Source organism: Dromiciops gliroides, chromosome 6 (genome assembly GCF_019393635.1).
Source record: "Dromiciops gliroides isolate mDroGli1 chromosome 6, mDroGli1.pri, whole genome shotgun sequence".
Lineage (NCBI taxonomy): Eukaryota > Metazoa > Chordata > Mammalia > Microbiotheria > Microbiotheriidae > Dromiciops > Dromiciops gliroides.
Window position 1 is genome coordinate 72,241,979 of NC_057866.1, and position 18,970 is coordinate 72,260,948.

The 18,970-nt window shown below is 35.8% G+C and overlaps 1 protein-coding gene across 1 annotated transcript in view; it reads left to right on the plus strand.

The window, feature by feature from the left end:
* The window catches only part of ADGRA3 (adhesion G protein-coupled receptor A3), a 132,642-nt gene that overhangs the window by 36,947 nt on the left and 76,725 nt on the right, over positions 1-18,970 (plus strand). The window contains exons 2-3 of the mRNA XM_043972774.1: positions 5,832-5,903; positions 16,854-16,925. Of these exons, the coding sequence (XP_043828709.1) occupies positions 5,832-5,903; positions 16,854-16,925 (144 nt within the window). The remainder of the gene's footprint in view (positions 1-5,831; positions 5,904-16,853; positions 16,926-18,970) is intronic.

Genomic DNA, 18,970 nt, shown 5'->3' on the forward strand with positions numbered 1-18,970 from the left:
TTTGTGCATAGTTCCAAATTACCCTCCAGAACGGTTGGATCAGTTCATAACTCCAGCAACAGTGGATTATTGTGAGAGTTTTCTCTTATCCTCTCTAACACCCAACATTTTCCTTTTTTGTTATATTAGTTACTCTGATGTTTGAGGTGGTATCTCAGGTATGAAGTGGTACCTCAGAGTTGTTTTAATTTGTATTTTTCTGATCAGTAGTGATGTAGAGCATTTTTTCACATGACTATAGATAGCTTTGGTTTCTTTCTTTGAAAACTGCCTCTTCATATCCTTTGACCATTTATCAATTCCAAATTATTATTATTATTATTTTTTTTTTAGTGAGGCAATTGGGGTTAAGTGACTTGCCCAGGGTCACACAGCTAGTGTTAAGTGTCTGAGGCCGGATTTGAACTCAGGTACTTCTGACTCCAGGGCCAGTGCTCTCCAAATTATTTTTTAATCTGGTTTGACACATTAGGGAGTTTTTATTAGCCAGCAACAATGAGTTTGGGGGCAGCTCAGTGGTGCGGTGGATGAAGCACCAGCACTAGATTCAAGAGTACCTGAGTTCAAATCTGGCCTCAGACACTTGATACTTACTAGCTGTGTGACCCTGGGCAAGTCACTTAACCCTCATTGCCCTGCAAAAAATAAAATAAAGTACATTTGGGGTAGCTAGGTGGCGCAGTGGATAGAGCTCTGGCCCTGGAATCAGGAGTACCTGAGTTCAAATCCAGCCTCAGACACTTAACACTTACTAGCTGTGTGACCCTGGGCAAGTCACTTAACCCCAATTGCCTCACTAAAAAAAACAAAAAACAAACAAACAAAAAACCAGTGAGTTTGACAAGTCCTCGTGTACAGAACTGAAGATTAGGAGTCATGACTTTAGGGTATTGTAAATTAAACATCCTATTGTTACTAAATCATTCCATGATTTTGTACAGCTAACTTATTTTCTGTATTTCAGTTTCCATGTTTTTGAATAAGAATAAAATAAATAATAGCAAATTCTTATTTTTGAATTATACTTTGCAGATAAAAAATTATGAAGATTATCATTTGATAGAATAATTACATGGAGAACAAATAGTCAGACTACATGTTGTGAACAATGTGTTACCCTTCCATTTCCTGCTTGACTTAACTGAAGATTATTTCCTAGGCAAAATAGATTAAAAAAAGATTTTTATATGTAGGATTTGAAATGAATTAGTAAGGTATAATGTCTTCTATAATTTTTTCGCCTCACTGTAATGGCATGTTTTGTGTACTTAATGGACTCAATTTTCTTAAGTCTCTCAAGACATGAACTCTAGAGCATAAAACACTTTTTCTCATGTATTGTTTGATTCACTTTGACTTGTTACCATGTAGCTAATAAACCAGTACATTAGGAAAAGTTTGTTTTGTTTTTAAAACAGAAGAATTGGTAAAATATTCCTGTGGTACCAGATTGACATCTATCCTATAATCTGGCCTCCTTTATTTGATTACTATCCATGGGATGATGTTGGAATAACCACTTGTTGAAACTTTATTCTTCATGAAAAAGGGAGTAATATAATGCTCACCTCTATGCAGAGATTATAGGTATATTGAAAATATTCTTCAATTTGTTGGATACTTTTGACATTTCTCTGTTAAAGTCATTTCTTTTTTTTCCATGGCTTTGGTATAAATGATTTGGCCATTTAAGAACTGTACTCATTCAATACTGTGTTAAGTTCAGCAGGGAGGCACCAAACTCCCCCTCATAGTGTTTTACATTCAAAAGCAGTGAGCCAGAATAGTGCTACCAAGCATTGTCTTTAGATCACATAGTTTTAAAGTCATTAGTGAAGAACAGAAATGTGTATGTATGAATTTTGCAACTTTAGTGCAGGTTTTACATTTTCTCATTTAGTTATCTTCTAGAAAGTTTAAAATTTTCAAATGTCAGCAAAAATATTGATGACAAATAGTTTTTAGGCCTATAATGACACATAATATTATGCATTTCCTAGTTTCATGGGCTTCAAGTTTCAGAATAGGGTATAAAATCTGTCTGCTAGATGGATTTATTTATGCCAATCCTGTTTTCTTGCACAACATCCTTAAACATATCAAGTAATGTATAGACGGAATATATTAACATGAGGTGGTAAACTGTATTTTTAAGGTTACATTTATAACATTTTTAAGTATGATGAAATGTCTTACTTTTTACTATCTTCAATAAAATCTATCATTTATTGTACTAAACCTTTATGACTGAGCAACTGACATTCTTTTTGCTGAAGTAATACTAAGAGTGAATATAAGTCATTCGCCATCCTCCAGAAAAATAACTATATCATAAATAGCTTTTTGGAAAACATTTCTTCATTTGGCTTTTTATGCCATAGCCAGTGTCAAGATACTAATGGAACTGAACTTTTAATTGTGTTTATTTGTAGCTTTTTTTTTCTGTACTTTGGATTTTGTTGTATTTCATATATACATATGTATGAGTATATGTGTATATGTATTTAAAGGTTAATTTTATTTATAAAAACATAGATAATTATCTTTTGATATCTATTATGATATACAGAGTAAAACCCCAGAATAAGTATTGGATTTGGAGTTGGGAACTTAGATTCATATTACCTTGGGCAAGTTACTTTCAAGTCTTTCTTCATCTGTAAAATGAGGTGCTTCGATTAGATGATCTCTAAGATCCCCTTAAGGTATTCATAATTTAAAACATTTATTTTTAACATTCATTTAAATTTTTTTTGTTCCAAATTCTTTCCCTCCCTCCCACCCATTGAGAAGGCAAGCAATATATTATCAATCATACAATTGAAGTCATGTAAAACATTTCCATATTAGCCATGTTGTAAAAACAACAACAATAAAAAGCAAAAAGTATAAAGAAAGTGAAAAGTGTGTATTTCAATTTGCATTGAGAGTTAATTAGTTTTCTCTCTGGAGGTGGATAGTCTTTTTCATCATGGGTCCTTGGGAATTATCTCTGATCATTGTATTGATCAAAGCATTTAAGTCTTTCTAAGTTGTCAATTGTTACAATATTGTTGTTACTGTATATAATATTTTTCTGGTTTTGTTCACTTCACTTTGCATGTATTCATATAAGTCTTCCCATTTTTTTTTCTGAAACCATAATCCTCATCATTTCATATAGCACAGTAGTATTCCATTGCAGACATATATCACAACTTTTTCAGCCATTACCTAATTCATGGGCAATTGTTCTCCAAAAGGGTTAGAACAGTTCAAAACTCTACCAGTAGTGTATTAGTATACCTTTTAGTGTACCTATTTTTCCACATTCCCTCTAGCATTTGTCATTTTCCTTTTCTGTCATGTTAGATAGTCTTATAGGTCTAAAGTGGTACCTTAGAGTTGTTTTAATTTGCATTTCTCTAATCAGTAGTGATTTAAAGCTATTTTTTCATATGACTATTGATAGCTTTGATTTCTTTTTCTGAAAACTGCCTGTTCATATCCTTTGCCCATTTATTAATTGGGGAATGGCTCTCATTTTTGTAAATTTGCCTTAGTTCTGGATAGCTTAGAGAAATGAGGCCTTTATCAGAGAAACTTGATTTAAACGTCCCCCCCCCCCCCTGCCAGTTTCTTGCTTTCTACTTTTGGCTGTATTGGTTTTGTTTATACAAAATCTTTTTTCATTTCATGCGATCAAAATTATCCATTTTACTTTCTATGGCACTCTGTCTCTTATTAGGTTATAAACTCTTTCCTTATTCATAGATCTGACAAGTATATTTTCCTATTGAGCTATTACTTTTTTTTTTTTAAGTGAGGCAGCTGGGGTTAAATGACTTGCCCAGGGTCACACAGCCAGTAAGTGTTAAGTGTCTGAGGCCGGATTTGAACTCAGATACTCCTGACTCCAGGGCCCGTGCTCTATCCACTGTGCCATCTAGCTGCCCCAAGCTATTACTTATTAACAGTTTTGACTTGTACATTTTTTATGTATCAGAAATCCTAGTGGTTGAATGATGTTGTTAGCTGTTTCTGAGCTTTATAACAATCTGGAATAATTCAAATCATGGTTCACTCCTTTTTTGGGGGGTGGGGAGAGGGGAGGTATTTGGCTCTGTGATTTCATTGGTATGAGAAATTCCAGCTGTGTAAAGCTCTTCCCAGAGCTGCAGTTATCTCTACTTTAGTTCTATAATTGAGTCTGGGCACTGAGATCTTGATCACCAAGGCAGTATATGTCAGAGGCGGGAATGAATCCAGGCCTTTCCAACCCTATATATCCATTATAACCAATCTCTTGATAAATTTGTTGACATTAAAATTCATTTTAAGAAAGGAAATGAATGTTATTTCATAGTTATAAATTAAAATGATGTTAGATTGTATTTAACAGGTTGTCTTCCTTTTTTATTTTTTTTTGTTTATTTATTTATTCATTCATTCATTTATTTATTTATTTGAGGCAGTTGGGGTTAAGTGACTTGCCCAGGGTCACACAGCTAGTAAGTGTCAAGTGTCTGAGGCTGGATTTGAACTCAGGTACTCCTGAATCCAGGGCCGGTGCTCTATCCAGTGCTCCACCTAGTTGCCCCTTGTCTTCCTTATTTAAAAAGTACCTTTGTAAAATCCTTGTTCAAAGATTCTAGATTGTATGCTGCTGATTGATGGGGTACCCTACCTTTCTCTTCCCTTTATTTTTCATCCTTATGCAGGTGACAAATCCAGTGGGATAGCCATTTAGGAATATGAATATGGCTGCCCACATCACTTGGATGAGTTGGGAGTTACTAGTAGGATTGCATTGTAATCTTTTTTTGCCACTGTGACCTAAGGCCCCGGGGGCCTTGGCATTTGCTCTTGTTGCTATGTTCTCCAGTCCTGCAGGCACTTTCATTTGGTCTGTTGATGTACCTTAATGTCCTGTGAGTCTTCTCATCCACCCTGCTCTTTCATCCTTATTTAGAACTTTTAGACTTTCTGTTCATCTTAGAGCTAAATGATTATAATCTAGTTGGCATAGTGGATAGAGCACCATATGTGGAGTCAAGAAGGCCAGAATTCAAATTCTGGCTCAGATACTTTTTAGCCATTTGCCCTTGGGAAAGTCTTTCAGCCTCATGTTGCTCATCTATTTAAAAAAAAAAAAGGTATAAAATAGCACCCACCTTAAAAGGTTTTTGTGAGGATCAAATAAAATAATATGTCAAGTAGTTTGCAAATCTTAAAACACTATATAAAGGCTAGATAACCTACATATTGCCTTCCCTAATTATATTGCCAGCTCCTTGAGAGAAGGAACTACCTGGCCTTTTTTATTTGTATGGACAGTGCTTGGCACATAGTAAGCACTTGATAAATACTTTTTCAGTATTTCCTTTAAGAACACAAAATTGTTCATTTATTTGGTTGGATTTTGATTTTGTAGGCCAGTTTTGTGTAAGTCATGTTGGATGCTGGAGAGTGTGTTATAGAAAAAGAGACTTTTAAAAAGTTTTCTTTAAGAGAAGATGAACTTACATGGATGATTAAATTGACATATGTTACTGCTTTTAAAGATATTTTCTTACCTATGCTATGTAACAATTTTAGGTTGTGACATTTCTCAATACCACTTTATTACTGTTCTCAACATCCCTTCCAAACTATTGTATAGTTTCTACTGTTATCTTATACTTTCTGTAATAAAAATGTTTCACTTGCATATATTCTATTTTTTCACTTGAATAGAAGCTCATGGTCTTAAGTGACAAGACTCAGATTGTCTTGAGATGTGTGTATGTGTGTGTGTGTGTGTGTGTGTGTATGTGTATTAGTATTTGATTTTTTTCCCCTTTTATTTTTAGGATTTTGAGCAATAATAAAATATCAGAGTTGAAGAATGGTTCATTTTCTGGGTTAAGTCTTCTGGAAAGACTGTAAGTATTCTTTTAAATAGCTATTATTTTAATAGTTTGCATATTTAAATACAAGTTTGCTTTCTGACCTTAATTGCTAAAGATATTTATTTGTTCATTTTCTGTGCATATCATGGCTGAACACATTTACTTCAAAACATGAAATTACATTGAAATTGAAAGTCCAGTATTATCCCCAACCATAGACCCTTTTAAAGAATAGAACATAAATGAGCATACCTTAGAACAGTTGTATCAGATAGAAATGTGGTGAATAAACCTAAGGGTCTCTATGGCTGCAATTTGATTTATAGTTATTGTTCAGTCATAACCTACTTTTTTTTTTTTAAACCCTGTGGACCGTAGCATGCCAGGCCCTTTTGTCCTCAGCTATCTCCCCAAGGCTGTCCAACAATCGTGTTTGTTGCTTCCATGACACTCTTCATCTCATCTAATGCCCTCCTCTTCTTTTTTTTGTCCTTCAATCTTTCCCATTATCTGGATCTTTTCCAGTGAGTTCTATCTTCTCATTTTGTGGCCACAGTATTTAAGCTTCAGCTTCAGTATTTGACCTTCCAGTGAATAGTCTGAATTCATTTCTTTAAGTATTGACTGATTTGATATCCTTGCTGTCCAAGGAACTCTCAAAAATCTTATCCAGCACTGGGAATTCCATTCCAAGGAGTTGATTCTGGGGAGCTCAAGCTTTACTTATAGTCCAAGTCTTATAGCATTACTACTGGAAGAACAGTAGCTTTACTATAGGGACCTTTGTAAACAAGGTAATATCTCTGCTTTGTAATATGCTGCCAGATTTGCCATGGTTTTCCTTCCAAGGAGCAACTGTCTTAATTTCATGGCTTCACTTGTCATCTGCAGTGATCTTTGAGCCCAAGAATATAAAACCTGACAGTGCCTCTATTTTTTTTTTTTTTTTTAGTGAGGCAATTGGGGTTAAGTGACTTGCCCAGGGTCACACAGCTAGTTAAGTGTTAAGTGTCTGAGGCCGGATTTGAACTCAGGTACTCCTGATTCCAGGGCCGGTGCTCTATCCACTGTGCCATCTAGCTGCCCCGAGTGCCTCTATTTTTTACCTTTTTATTTGCCAGGAAGTGATGGAACCAGTTGCTATGCTGTGATCTTAGTTTTTTTGATGTTAAGCTTCAAGCCAGCTTTTTACACTCTCCTCTTTCACCCTCATTAAGAGGCTTTTTAATTCCTCCCTTTCTGCCTTTGGAGTGGTATCATCTACATATCTGAGATTGTTGATATTTCTTTTGGTGACCTGATTCTGGCTTTTGATTCACCCAGTGTGGCATTTTGCAGGGTGTACTCTGCATGCATACAGGTTCCTCAGGAGACATCTGATATTCCCATCTCTTTGAGGACTTCCCACATTGTGTTGTAATCCACACAGTCAAAGGCTTTAGCATAGTCAGTGAGGCAGAAGTGGATGTTTTTCTGGAACTCCCTTGCTTTTTGTATAAATAATAGAATGTTGGCAATTTGATCTCTAGTTCCTCCGCCTCTTTGAAAACCAGCCTACCCTTATGGTTATTCTTGGTTCACATATTGCTGAAGCCTAGCGTGCAGAATCTTAAGCATAAGTCTTTTGGCATGTGAAATGAGTGAAATTGTTCAGTAATTTGATCATTCTTCGGCATTATCCCTCTTTAGGATTGCAACATGTTGGAGAGCTTCTATATTTCCCTACCTCCCAGCTCCCCAATTCCTACCCCAGCTGCTAGAGCCTTCCCCTCTCTGGATACCTCCCTTTTACTCTCTATATTATGTATCTATTTACATGTTGTTTCCTTCATTCAATGTAATGTCTTTAAATATAAGAATTGTTTTCACCTTCCTTTTTATCCATAGTCCTTAGCGTAGTAACTGTCACATAGCCAACACTTACTAAGTGCTTTTTGATTGAGTAAATGATAGAGGAAGAAATGAAAACATCACTTGAGTGCCTCAGTTTCCTTCTAATGATGACATAGTTACTAGAGATCAGTGTCAGGATATGACTTTATTACTTGTCTTTACATTGCTCAGCAATATATATAGTGGTATAATGGAAAGACCCATGGATTTGGAAATAGGGAAAATGGCACTAGGATCATAGATTAATAACTGAGAAAAACCATAGAGCCCTTTATAATATACCCCTCCCTCCCCCTTTCATTTTATAGATGAGGAAACTGGCTCACAGAGAGACTAAAACCTTGACTAAGATCACACAGGTAATTTAGTCATTGATCTGGTATTTTAATCCAGATTGTTTCACTCCAGACAAATTGTTCTTTTTGGTGTACCATGCTGTCTCTCATAAGTGGGTTCAGATTCTAGCTGTACTGTGTATCTGTAGGACCCTGGGACTCAATTTCCTTATATGTAAAAAGGTATGAGAGGTTGGACTAGATGATTTCTAAAATCTCTTCCAGCTCTAAATATAATACCCAATGATAAGTTTTAGTAATCATTGGCTTTGATTCATCATGGCAGTCTTAGTATTGCATCTTGTAAGGGCCAAATTTTAATTGGGGAATGTTAGTTAGGTGGCTCGCCATAATATTGGGATAAGGAAGGAGATTAACAGCCTCTTTCAAAAAAAAAAAATGAAACAGGATTTATTAACAAGAACGAATTTAAAACACAAGTAAGATCAGTAGAACCAGGGCCAAGGGAAAAAGGGAATAAAGGAAGGAAAGTAATGCGGCCTGGAATCACACCAACCAGACTCAGCTGTTCCCAAAGAGCAAAACGGCTGTGCTCTGTCTCTCTCCCTCTCACATGCCAGAATGAAGAATCTCCTCCCTTCACCTTCCCAGAAAACCCTAGGCCGTTAATTGGCTGGCAGCCCTGATCGACAGTCACATGACTGCCCTCACTGGGAGTGGGGGGAGCCATGTGGGGCACGCCGAGGCTTTCTAATTTTAGCCAAAGATGCGGTCCCCAAATCACAATCAATTCTTACAATCTTAAATATTCTTGGAAGATATATATCTCTAGGTATGCCATGTCAAACCTACTACACCAAGCCTAGGTACAGTTTTCTTCACATCTCAGGGGAGAGTCACCAACTGTGCTACAATGTCTACTGTCCTTTTTGGAGGGCAAGAACATGGTTCTTTTCTAGCTATGTGATCACACAGAGTATTTACTTATGAATGCCATGAATTTCTCTTCATAGACTCTTGCGTCTCATCTTTGATCTTTACTTCATATGTGACCTTAAGATGTGGAACACCATGCCCTTGAAGGACTAAAAAATAAAATCCTTCCAAAAAAACCCAAAACCAAAACCCTTTAATTCCTCCTGCCATCTCTTTTTCTGTTTAGGGCATCGCTAGTCTTCCAGTCACCCAGATTTACTTTATAATATAGCCTCCCACTTCAGTCCTGCCTTTTTTTGTTATTTCCCTCATTTCCCCCCTTCAAATACACATACTCACACACACACACACACACACACACACACGCGCGCGCGTGTGTGTGTGTGTGTGTGTGTGTGTATTTAAAAAACAGACCAAACATCTGGAGCCATCCCCAGTCATCCTGATGTATACCTTGCCAGTGGACCCAGAGGGCTGTGGAGGAGAGAGTGAGGTTGGTGACCCTGTACAACCCGCCCTCACTTAAATCCAATTCACTGCAAGTCATGCATTGTCATGGTCCTCTTCAAAAATGAAGGACAAAGTACGTGTGTGTGTGTGTGTGTGTGTGTGTGTGTGTGTGTGTGTGTATTATATATATATATATATATATATATATATATATACACATACAGATCCTTTTGGTGGTTTGGTATAGTATTAAACCTTGTTAATTTTGATTATTTGAAATTTTTATTATCTTATGGTAGCCCAGCCTTGAGCACTGAGTGATCGGTTAACAAGAATTTACTAAGTCCTTCTATGTGTTAAAGGGCAGCTAGTGGATGGAACACTGACCCTGAATTTGGGAGGACCTGAATTCAAATCTCAACTCAGACACTTACTAGCTGTGAAACCTGTGCAAGTCACTTAACCGCAATTGCCTTAAATGTCTGGGGCCATTTTCAGTCTCCCTGATGTATATCTTGCCACTGTACCCAGATAGCTCTAGAGGAGAGAATAAGGTCGGTGACCTTGCACAGCCCTCCCTCACTTAAATCCAATTCATTGCAAGTCATGACATCACCCCTGATGTCATGGTCCTCTTTGAGAATGAAGGACAAACAACAACAACTATGTGTTAAGTGTACATACAGTGTAGATGGGAAGTATTGGTGTTGAGGCAGTAGCCTTTTGTGGTGGGGAGGAGACTGGGAGAGACAGGGTGGATGGAGAAGGCAACTGGAGAAAGTGGGATATTAGCTGAGTCTTTGAAGAAGCCAGGGAGGCCAGTAGGCAGAGGTGAGCAGGAGTGCATTCCAGGTATAGTGGACAGCTTGTGAAAGTATATGGAGTTTGTGAGATACTGCTGTATGAGAACAACAGTAAAGAGGACTTGAAAGATGGGGAGCAATCATGTCATGAAGTGCCAGAGACTTCTACATTTGATCTTTGAGTTTATTGAAAAGGAGAGTGACTTAGTTGAAACTTTCAGGTAAAGCACTTTGACAGTTTAGTGGAAAATAAAATAGAGAAAGACTTGTGGCAGTTGAGACCAGTTAGGAGGCTACCTCCCCTACAGTGTCTTTCCTCATGACACCAGATAGTTTTATCTTTTTCCTGCCTCTCTTTATGCCTTTAATTTCTTTCTCTTCTCTAATTGCTATTGCTAGAATTTTTAGAATTATATCAGATAATGTGATTAATTATGTCAACTGTTTTCCTGTTGTTTAACCATCCTTGTATATGTGGTATAATTCCAACATGGCTGCAATGCATGACTTCCTGGCTTTATTGCTATATTCTATTTCACAGGATTTTGAATTTATTGTCTTTTATGATATTGATTTAATAGTTCTTCTGTGCTTTATTCTTCCTTGATTTAGGTATTAGGATTATCCGTCTTTCATCATAGTATTTTAGTAGAGTGTTTTCTTAATTTTTGAGAATCATTTGTGTAGTATTGGTATTAATTTTTCTTAAAATTTGATAGAATTTGCCTGTAAATCCACCAGTACAAGTTTTTTTTCTCAGGTAAAATGTACAGATAGTTCCATTTCCTATCCTGAAATTGGGGCATTTAAGATCTATATGATATTCTATTTTGGGGTAGTTTTTATTTATATATATATTTTTTTTGGGGGGGTGGGGGGGTGGGACAATGGGGGTTAAGTGACTTGCCCAGGATCACACAGCTAGTAAGTGTCAAGTGTCTGAGGCCGGATTTGAACTCAGGTCCTCCTGAATCCAGGGCTGGTGCTTTATCCACTGTGCCACCTAGCTGCTCCCAGGGTAGTTTATATTTTTGAAGTAAACCCTCCATTTTGTATTCTTGATTTTGTCAATATATAACTGATATTATTCGTTATCATTTGTTAGTTGTCATTTCTTTTTATTCAATTTTTGTTGTGATTTTGTTTTGTGGGTGCTCTAATAATCTTGGTGAAAGGTAAAAAGAGCCTGAACTAAGGCCATATGTGTGTTAATGGAGGGAAGTAGTTGGCTTTGAGAGGTGTCCTGAACAAAACCCTAGCAAGACTTGGTAATTGTTGGACAGGTTGGTATGAGGGAAGGGAGGAGATAAAGATAAAGGTCAGATTATGGAGGATTTGGGAAATATAAGGATGGTTAAATCCTTTGACAGGGATAGTGAAGTTTGGAAGAGGGGAGAGATTGGGGGAAAGACAATGAGTTCATTTTTGGACATGTTAAGTTTAAGATTTATTAGGCACGGGGCAGTTAGGTGGCGCAGTAGATAGAGCACCAGCCCTGGATTCAGGAGTACCTGAGTTCAAATCCGGCCTCAGACACTTGACACTTACTAGCTGTGTGACCCTGGGCAAGTCACTTAACTCCAATTGCCCTGCGAAAAAACCAAAAACCAAAACACAACAAAACATACACAAAACAACCAAGATGTATCAGGCACTAGACATACCATATCTAAAGTTATATTATAAAGCAGCAATCATTAAAACTCTTTGGTACTGGCTAGGAAATAGTGGTGGATTGATGGTTTAGTGGAATATGTTAGGTGCACAAGACACAGGAGTAAATGACTATAGTAATCTATTGTTTGACAAACCCCAAAATGCCAACTTCTGGCATAAGAACTAACTATTTGACAAAAACTGCTGGGAAAACTGGAAAATAGTATGGCAGAAACTAGGCACAGATCAATACCTCACACCATATGTCAAGATAACATCAAAATGGGTATATGATTTAGATATAAATGGTTTTGTTTTGTTTTGTTCTTTGGTAAGGCAGTTGGTGACTTGCTCAGGGTCACACAGGTCTGAGGCTAGATTTGAACTCAGTTCATCCTGAATCCAGGGCCGGTTCTTTATCCACTGAACTACCTAGCTGTCCCTCAACATTTGGCTGTATAAGATTTTGAATTCCAAAGTTTTCTTGCTCCCTCCCTCCTCATCTCTCCCTTCCCCAAGACAGAAGGCAATCTGATATAGATTATATATGTATAATCATATCAAACATATCTTTGCATTAGTCATGTTGTGAAAGAAGAATCAGAACAAAAGGGAAAGACCTCAAAAAGAACAAAAAAAAGTAGAAACAGTATGGTTCAATCAGCATCCCGATTCCACAGTTCTTTTTTTCTGGATGTGGAGAGCATTTTCCATCATGAGTCCTTTGGAATTGTCCTGGATCATTGTGTTGCTGAGAAGAGTTAAGTCTATCACAGTTGATCATTGCACAATCTTGCTGTTACTGTATACAATGTTCTCCTGGTTCTGCTCACTTCAGTTCAACATCAATTCACTTAAGAAAAATCTGGAAAGACTTACATGAACTGATGCTGAGTGAAGTGAGCAGAACTAGGAGAACATCGTACACAATGACAGCAATGTTGTGCAGCGATCAACTAACATATTCTTGACTCATCTCAGCAATATAAGATCCAAGATAATTCCAAAGGACTCATGATGGAAAATGGTGTCCACATCTAGAGAAAGAACTATGGAGTCTGGAAATAGATCAAAGAATGCTGTGTTCACTTGTTTTTTTCCTTCTCATGTTTTTTCCCTTTAGTTTTGAGTCTTTTTTCACAGCATGAGTAATGTGGAAATTTGTTTAAGATGATTGTACAGGTATAATCTGTTTCCGAATGCTTGCTTTCTTATCTTTTTATCAGAAAATAATTTAAAATTTTAATGTTTTAGAATGTTATTAAATTTATATGATAATTTATGACAAATACTATAAAGGAGATGCCCTCCTACCTATCCCACAACAATCCCTAATATGGTAATTAGACGATGTTAAATGTTAATGTAAATAAAAACAATACTAGTCACACAAATAGTCTCATGTCAGTAAATTTGCATATTACATGGAGACCAGTGAGCTTTAAACAGAATAAATGAAATTATATAAGTTCAAATTAATGTCATAGTATTTTTAGGGAGGAAAGCCCCCAGAAAACCCCTGGATCTTTAGTACTATTAAAATTGTTTCTCACATCCCTGTAACAAAAAAAACCAGGTATTAACATAAGAAAAGTACAGAAAAAATATACTTTCTAATCCATTAACAAATATGTTGAGATATTCTAAATACATTTTAGCCGTATAAAAGCATGTTTTTTTTGTTTTTTTTTTGTCTGAGTCATCATAAGAAAAACTAATCAATGAACTCTGAACTTACAAAGAAAGTTCTCCAGACTGGGAAAGGCACTGTGACATAACCATTAAAATGCCAAATTTTGAGTCATAAAGGCCTTGACTGGGGTAGTGCCTGTGATATTTCCTAGCTGTGTTATTGTGGGCAAATCACAACCTCCCTGTCTCAGTTTTCTTATTAATTAAATAGAGATATATATCGCTATCTAATTTTATTTTTATATATATATCTTATATATACACACTAATATACATACATGTACATATAATATATATTATGTACACATATACATCATACATACATACATGTATGTGTGTGTCTATATACACGCACACACACGCACACATACCTAGAACATCGACCTCACAGGACTTTGTGAGGTTCAGGGGAATTCATATGTGCACATGTTGTTATCTATCATAGAGTGGAAGCTCTTTACATGAGAGAAGAGACTATTTCATTATTGTCTTTGAATTCCCAGCACCTAGCTTATAGAACCTAGCATAAAAAGTTTGTGGATTAATTGCAAAGAAGAATGTGGGTTCAAAAAAATCCAGAAACAGGAGTTTAGATTTGGCGTGCTAGACAAGTATCAATGAAGGTTCTTGAGCAAGAATAACAGTAATAGTACTTAAGGAAGATTAACATGGTAACAGATTATAGAATAAATTGAAGCAAAGAGTCTTGAATCAGAGAGACCAGCTAGGAGAAAATATTGACAACTAAATATTCTTGGAATTTTCATCTTTATAAACTATACTGGAGAATGAGCAGCTTAAGCCCAAATTCAATTTTTTTTAGAGCAGCTATTAAAAACTAAATTAAAGAGATAATAATGGCTTATTAAAAACCATAATCTAGTTGTTCCCAGACAATTTAAGAATTTGGAACATTTATAAGTCTCTCTGGAATCTTATAATTCCTTAAGCCCAGGATTTAACCACAAAGTACTGACAAGTTAGGTCAGGTCTGGAGGAGATGGTGGCATATTTTCATGGAGTTAGGCTTTGACAGGATATTTTAACTATAATCTCTCAGAAATTTAAGTATTATGTCAGAAAAAAAAAACAGAAATTAGTAGAAACTTTGAAATGCAAACCTGAAACGTCAAGAAAAAAAATTAAAAGGGAAATTGGAAAGAACTGATGAATGAAGTATTTATGTTCTAACGGGGGAGCTCTGATATAAGTGTCCTACCCTAAGGTTAACTGGGTTCCTACAAGGAGTTAAATAAAACAGAAGCCCTGAGAAATGTTTGTCAAGTTTTCATGATTTTAAAAGAAGAAAGAAAAGGGAAGTCAACGTCAATACACTGAATTAGAATAGGGGTAGGACAGGGGAAATCTCACATAATTGGGGTGTACAGGGAGAAGATTATAAAAATAAGGAAGGGGGGCGCAGCTAGGTGGTACAGTGGATAAAGCACCAGCCCTGGATTCAGGAATACCTGAGTTCAAATCTGGCCTCAGACACTTTACACTTACTAGCTGTGTGACCCTGGGCAAGTCACTTAACCCCCCATTGCCCCACCAAAAAAATAAAATAAAAATAAGGAAGCGGTTGGTGGACTGGACATCACTTAAACTTCATTTACACTTGAATCAGTCAAAGGAGGGTTAAAGATACACAGAGTTTGGCACAGAAGGGAAAGGGGAAAAGGGAATAAGGGGAAGGATTGTACATTCAGGAGGGAGCTGTCAGAAGCAAAAGCCTTTCCTTGAAAGAAGGAACATGAAAGAAAGGGTAAGATAATGGGGTTGGAGTCTTGAAGAGGGAAAGAGAAGTGAGGTTAGGGGATAAAGGGGAGATGGAGAATATATCCAGCATAGATGCCTGGTACTGAGAGCATCCTTTCTCTCTCAATAACTTCTTCTTTATAAAAGAGTGGCAGGGATCATGGACTGGGGAAAAATATGAGAATAGAATGGAGGAAAATATGCAACTAACAGTCATTACATTCAACATGAATGGGATAAACTAATGCATAGAAGAGGATAGCAGAATGTATTAGAAAGGAGAATACAACAAAATGCTATTTAGAAGAAATACACTTAACACATAAAGACTGATACCGACTTAAAACAAGCAGTTGAAGCAAATTCTATTATGCTTTACTTGAAGAGGCTATTGCCAAGAATTTGACTAGGACTAGCTACAGCCTTTGATCAGAGAAGAGAAAATCTCTCTGAATTTCTTTTCAGCAGAAAAGTTGTTATGCTATTACACATCTAAGTACACTGGTGGTAAGCCATTTATGTCAATGATGTAAACCATTAAATATGAATTATTCTACAAGTTATTAGGATTTTTATCTCCATAAGGAAGACATGGCTACTTGTGGCTACTACACCATAGCATTCAACCCTCCTTACTTAAAGAAGTATTTTTTAAGAAAGTATAAAAGCATGAACCATTCTTTTTAAAGGTACTTTGTAAAATATGTTATGTCTAAGCATCATTTCACTTTATATTTTAAAGTTGAAATTTATGTACCATGTCAGTTAAACAGATTCTACATATATTTTGAAATCATTAGGATCATGTTTGACCATTGAAATGTAAAAGAGATCTTAAGATGAAGAAAAAAATTACTTTTGGTGATGGTTAATTAATACTACTATTAATAAAAAAATAAGTATTATGTTAAGGAACTTTATTTTGCAGTGCCTTTAAATCACATTACCTTATTTATTCATGAAATAGATTTTGTGTAAAATTATTAAGTATATGATTTATTATAAATTTATGTGTTATGCCAGTTCTTACTACAGATGTTTAAAACCTTTGAAGAGAAACATGCTTTCAGAAACAGAACTGGCATTATTTATTTCTGTTTGCCAAGCCGGTGCTTTTGAAATATGAGGTCGTACTAGTTTCATTTATTTTAAAAGCTGTACCTCTCTTGGAAAGAAGTAGTAGGTAAAAAGATAGACACTCTAATACATTTTTGTACCTATTTACAAAGCTTAAGTGATTAAAAATGATGATGTAGTTGTTTGCACAGCTTATTGTTTTTCTTATTTTTCTCTAAGGATTTTATGGTAAATTACAATCTAATAAATTATTCTTCATTGCCTTAAACATTGTCAACATGATTTCTAGTAAGTTTGATATCACCATTTTATTTTTATTTTGAATCTTATTTACCAGAAAATGTTAATGGTTTGGAAAGTATATTTTTCTGTACTTTTCTTATGTTAATACCTCTTTTTTCTTTTTTTTTTTTTAATAACAGGGATCTGAGAAACAATCTTATTAGTACTATAGATCCAGGTGCTTTCTGGGGGCTTTCCTCCCTAAAAAGATTGTAAGTATTTAATCTTATGACATTAACTTGAGCTTATTTAAGTAGCTGTTTTACCACTTAAAATAGTCATACTAATGTTTTAGTAAATGTTAAGGAGTAGCCAATAAGGGTTATTACTAATCTTTCTCTTCAGTGATCTCAATGTTTGGATTATGTAATGTGAACACCCTTGAAAGATTTTTCATTCATTCATTTATTCTGCTCAAAGCTCACTGGTCTCCATGTAATATTATGCAGATTTACTGGCATGATACTATTTATTTATATTAACATTTAACATCATTTAATTACCATGTTAGGTATTTTTGTGGGATAAATAGAAGGGTATCTCCTTTATAGTATTTAACCATACATTAAAAAGTTCTTTTTCTTTTTCTAATAAATTGCTGCCTAGTTAAATCTATCTCCATTGCTTTATTTAAGTATGGACTATTTAGTCAAACTTTATAGATAGAATAGCAGAAATTTTGTAAATCCATCACAAGTGGCAGATGTAAAAATAATTTGATCAGAACTATAGGAAGGCAGAATAAAAATAGCATTGCTTAGTGGCTAGAATACTGGACTTTGAGTCGGGAAGACTTTGGTTCAGGTCTAGCCTTTTACTCCAGCTGTGTAATTTTGAGTGAGTCACTCTGCTTTTGGCAACTCAGTGGGATTTATCTAATGACTGGTGGGTGACCATGTCTTCTTTCTGCTTTGTTTCCTCACACTGAGGAAGTCAGAGGTCACCAATCTAAAGAGATCTTATAGGTGGTTATTTTAAAATACAGTACGACAGAAAAGTCTTGTTAGAGTGATATTTAAATAATGTTACAGGCAAATAAGAAAAATACCTTCACATTAATTAGGTGGGAGATAAAATCAGAAATTAATTCAGTTTTTTGCCACTGTGATCAAAACTGCAATTTCATTAAGTTGATGACACAGAGGTAGAAAGTAATAAGCTTCAGAATGTTTCTTGAATGGGCCTAAAAGTCTTAATAGCATTTAATAATTTATCCTTCTCTAACCTCTTTTCCACACAGGTCACATTTTTTCCATCACCCTTTATTATCTGAGTCCCTTCTCCCATTTCTCTAGTTGAAAATCTCATTTAGCCTAATGTCATGAGTCATCTTTCATTGTATAAGACAATATTAAGAATTTAATCTAGAGAGGGAACCTCTAGATCTCCCCATTCCAACTTCATGTATGAAGTCAAATGAAAGCTAGAAAGAAGAATAATGAAAAAATGCTAAGGCAGAGTAAGCTAGTTATGCAGAAGTATTATTCAAGACGTGGGTTACTTGGTTCATATTTCACGTCTGAAGCTTACCAGCTGTGTGATTTTTAAGCAAGTTATTTAATCTCTCAGAGAGTTTCCCAAATAGGGTTAAAGAGAATTGCAACACTCTATAGACATCTGTATCACCTGAAGGATTCCTGTGTTCTGTAGTAGTTCTGAGAAACGTGCTTCACTGCTTAAGCTATTACTTTCAAGTATTCCTTCACCTCCCATTTGTATTGACACTGTCGACACTTGGTCTTGTGTCTCCTTTCCTCTTCCTGTGATGCATCCCTTCCTCTCTTCCACCTCTTTGGATCTCTGATTTCTTTTAAGGCTGTTCCTGTGCCACTTTTTACATGAAACCTTTCCTGAGCCCCTGACTGCTGTTGCTCTCCCTCTTACCTTTTATTATTTTTGTACATATGGGCATACATTATACTTAAGAAAAGGCAACTTGGTGAAGTGGATAGAAAGCAGGCCTTAAATGTAGCCAGGAGGACCTGGATTTCAAGACCTACTTTTTTTCCCCAAGACCTATTTCTGATACCAACTGGTTGTATGACCTTGGGTGAAACACAGAAGTTCTCATTGTTCTAAACACCTATTTAAGACTAGAAGCTTCAGAAAAGATTTTAAACTGCATTGGTAGAGGAAATTTCTTCTTCAGAGAATTCCCTCTACCAATGAAATCATAGGTCTGATCTCTATCTCTATCCTCTGTTTATCTATCTATCTATCCATCTCTCTGCTGTCTCCCAATTTTAGTATGAGGTGG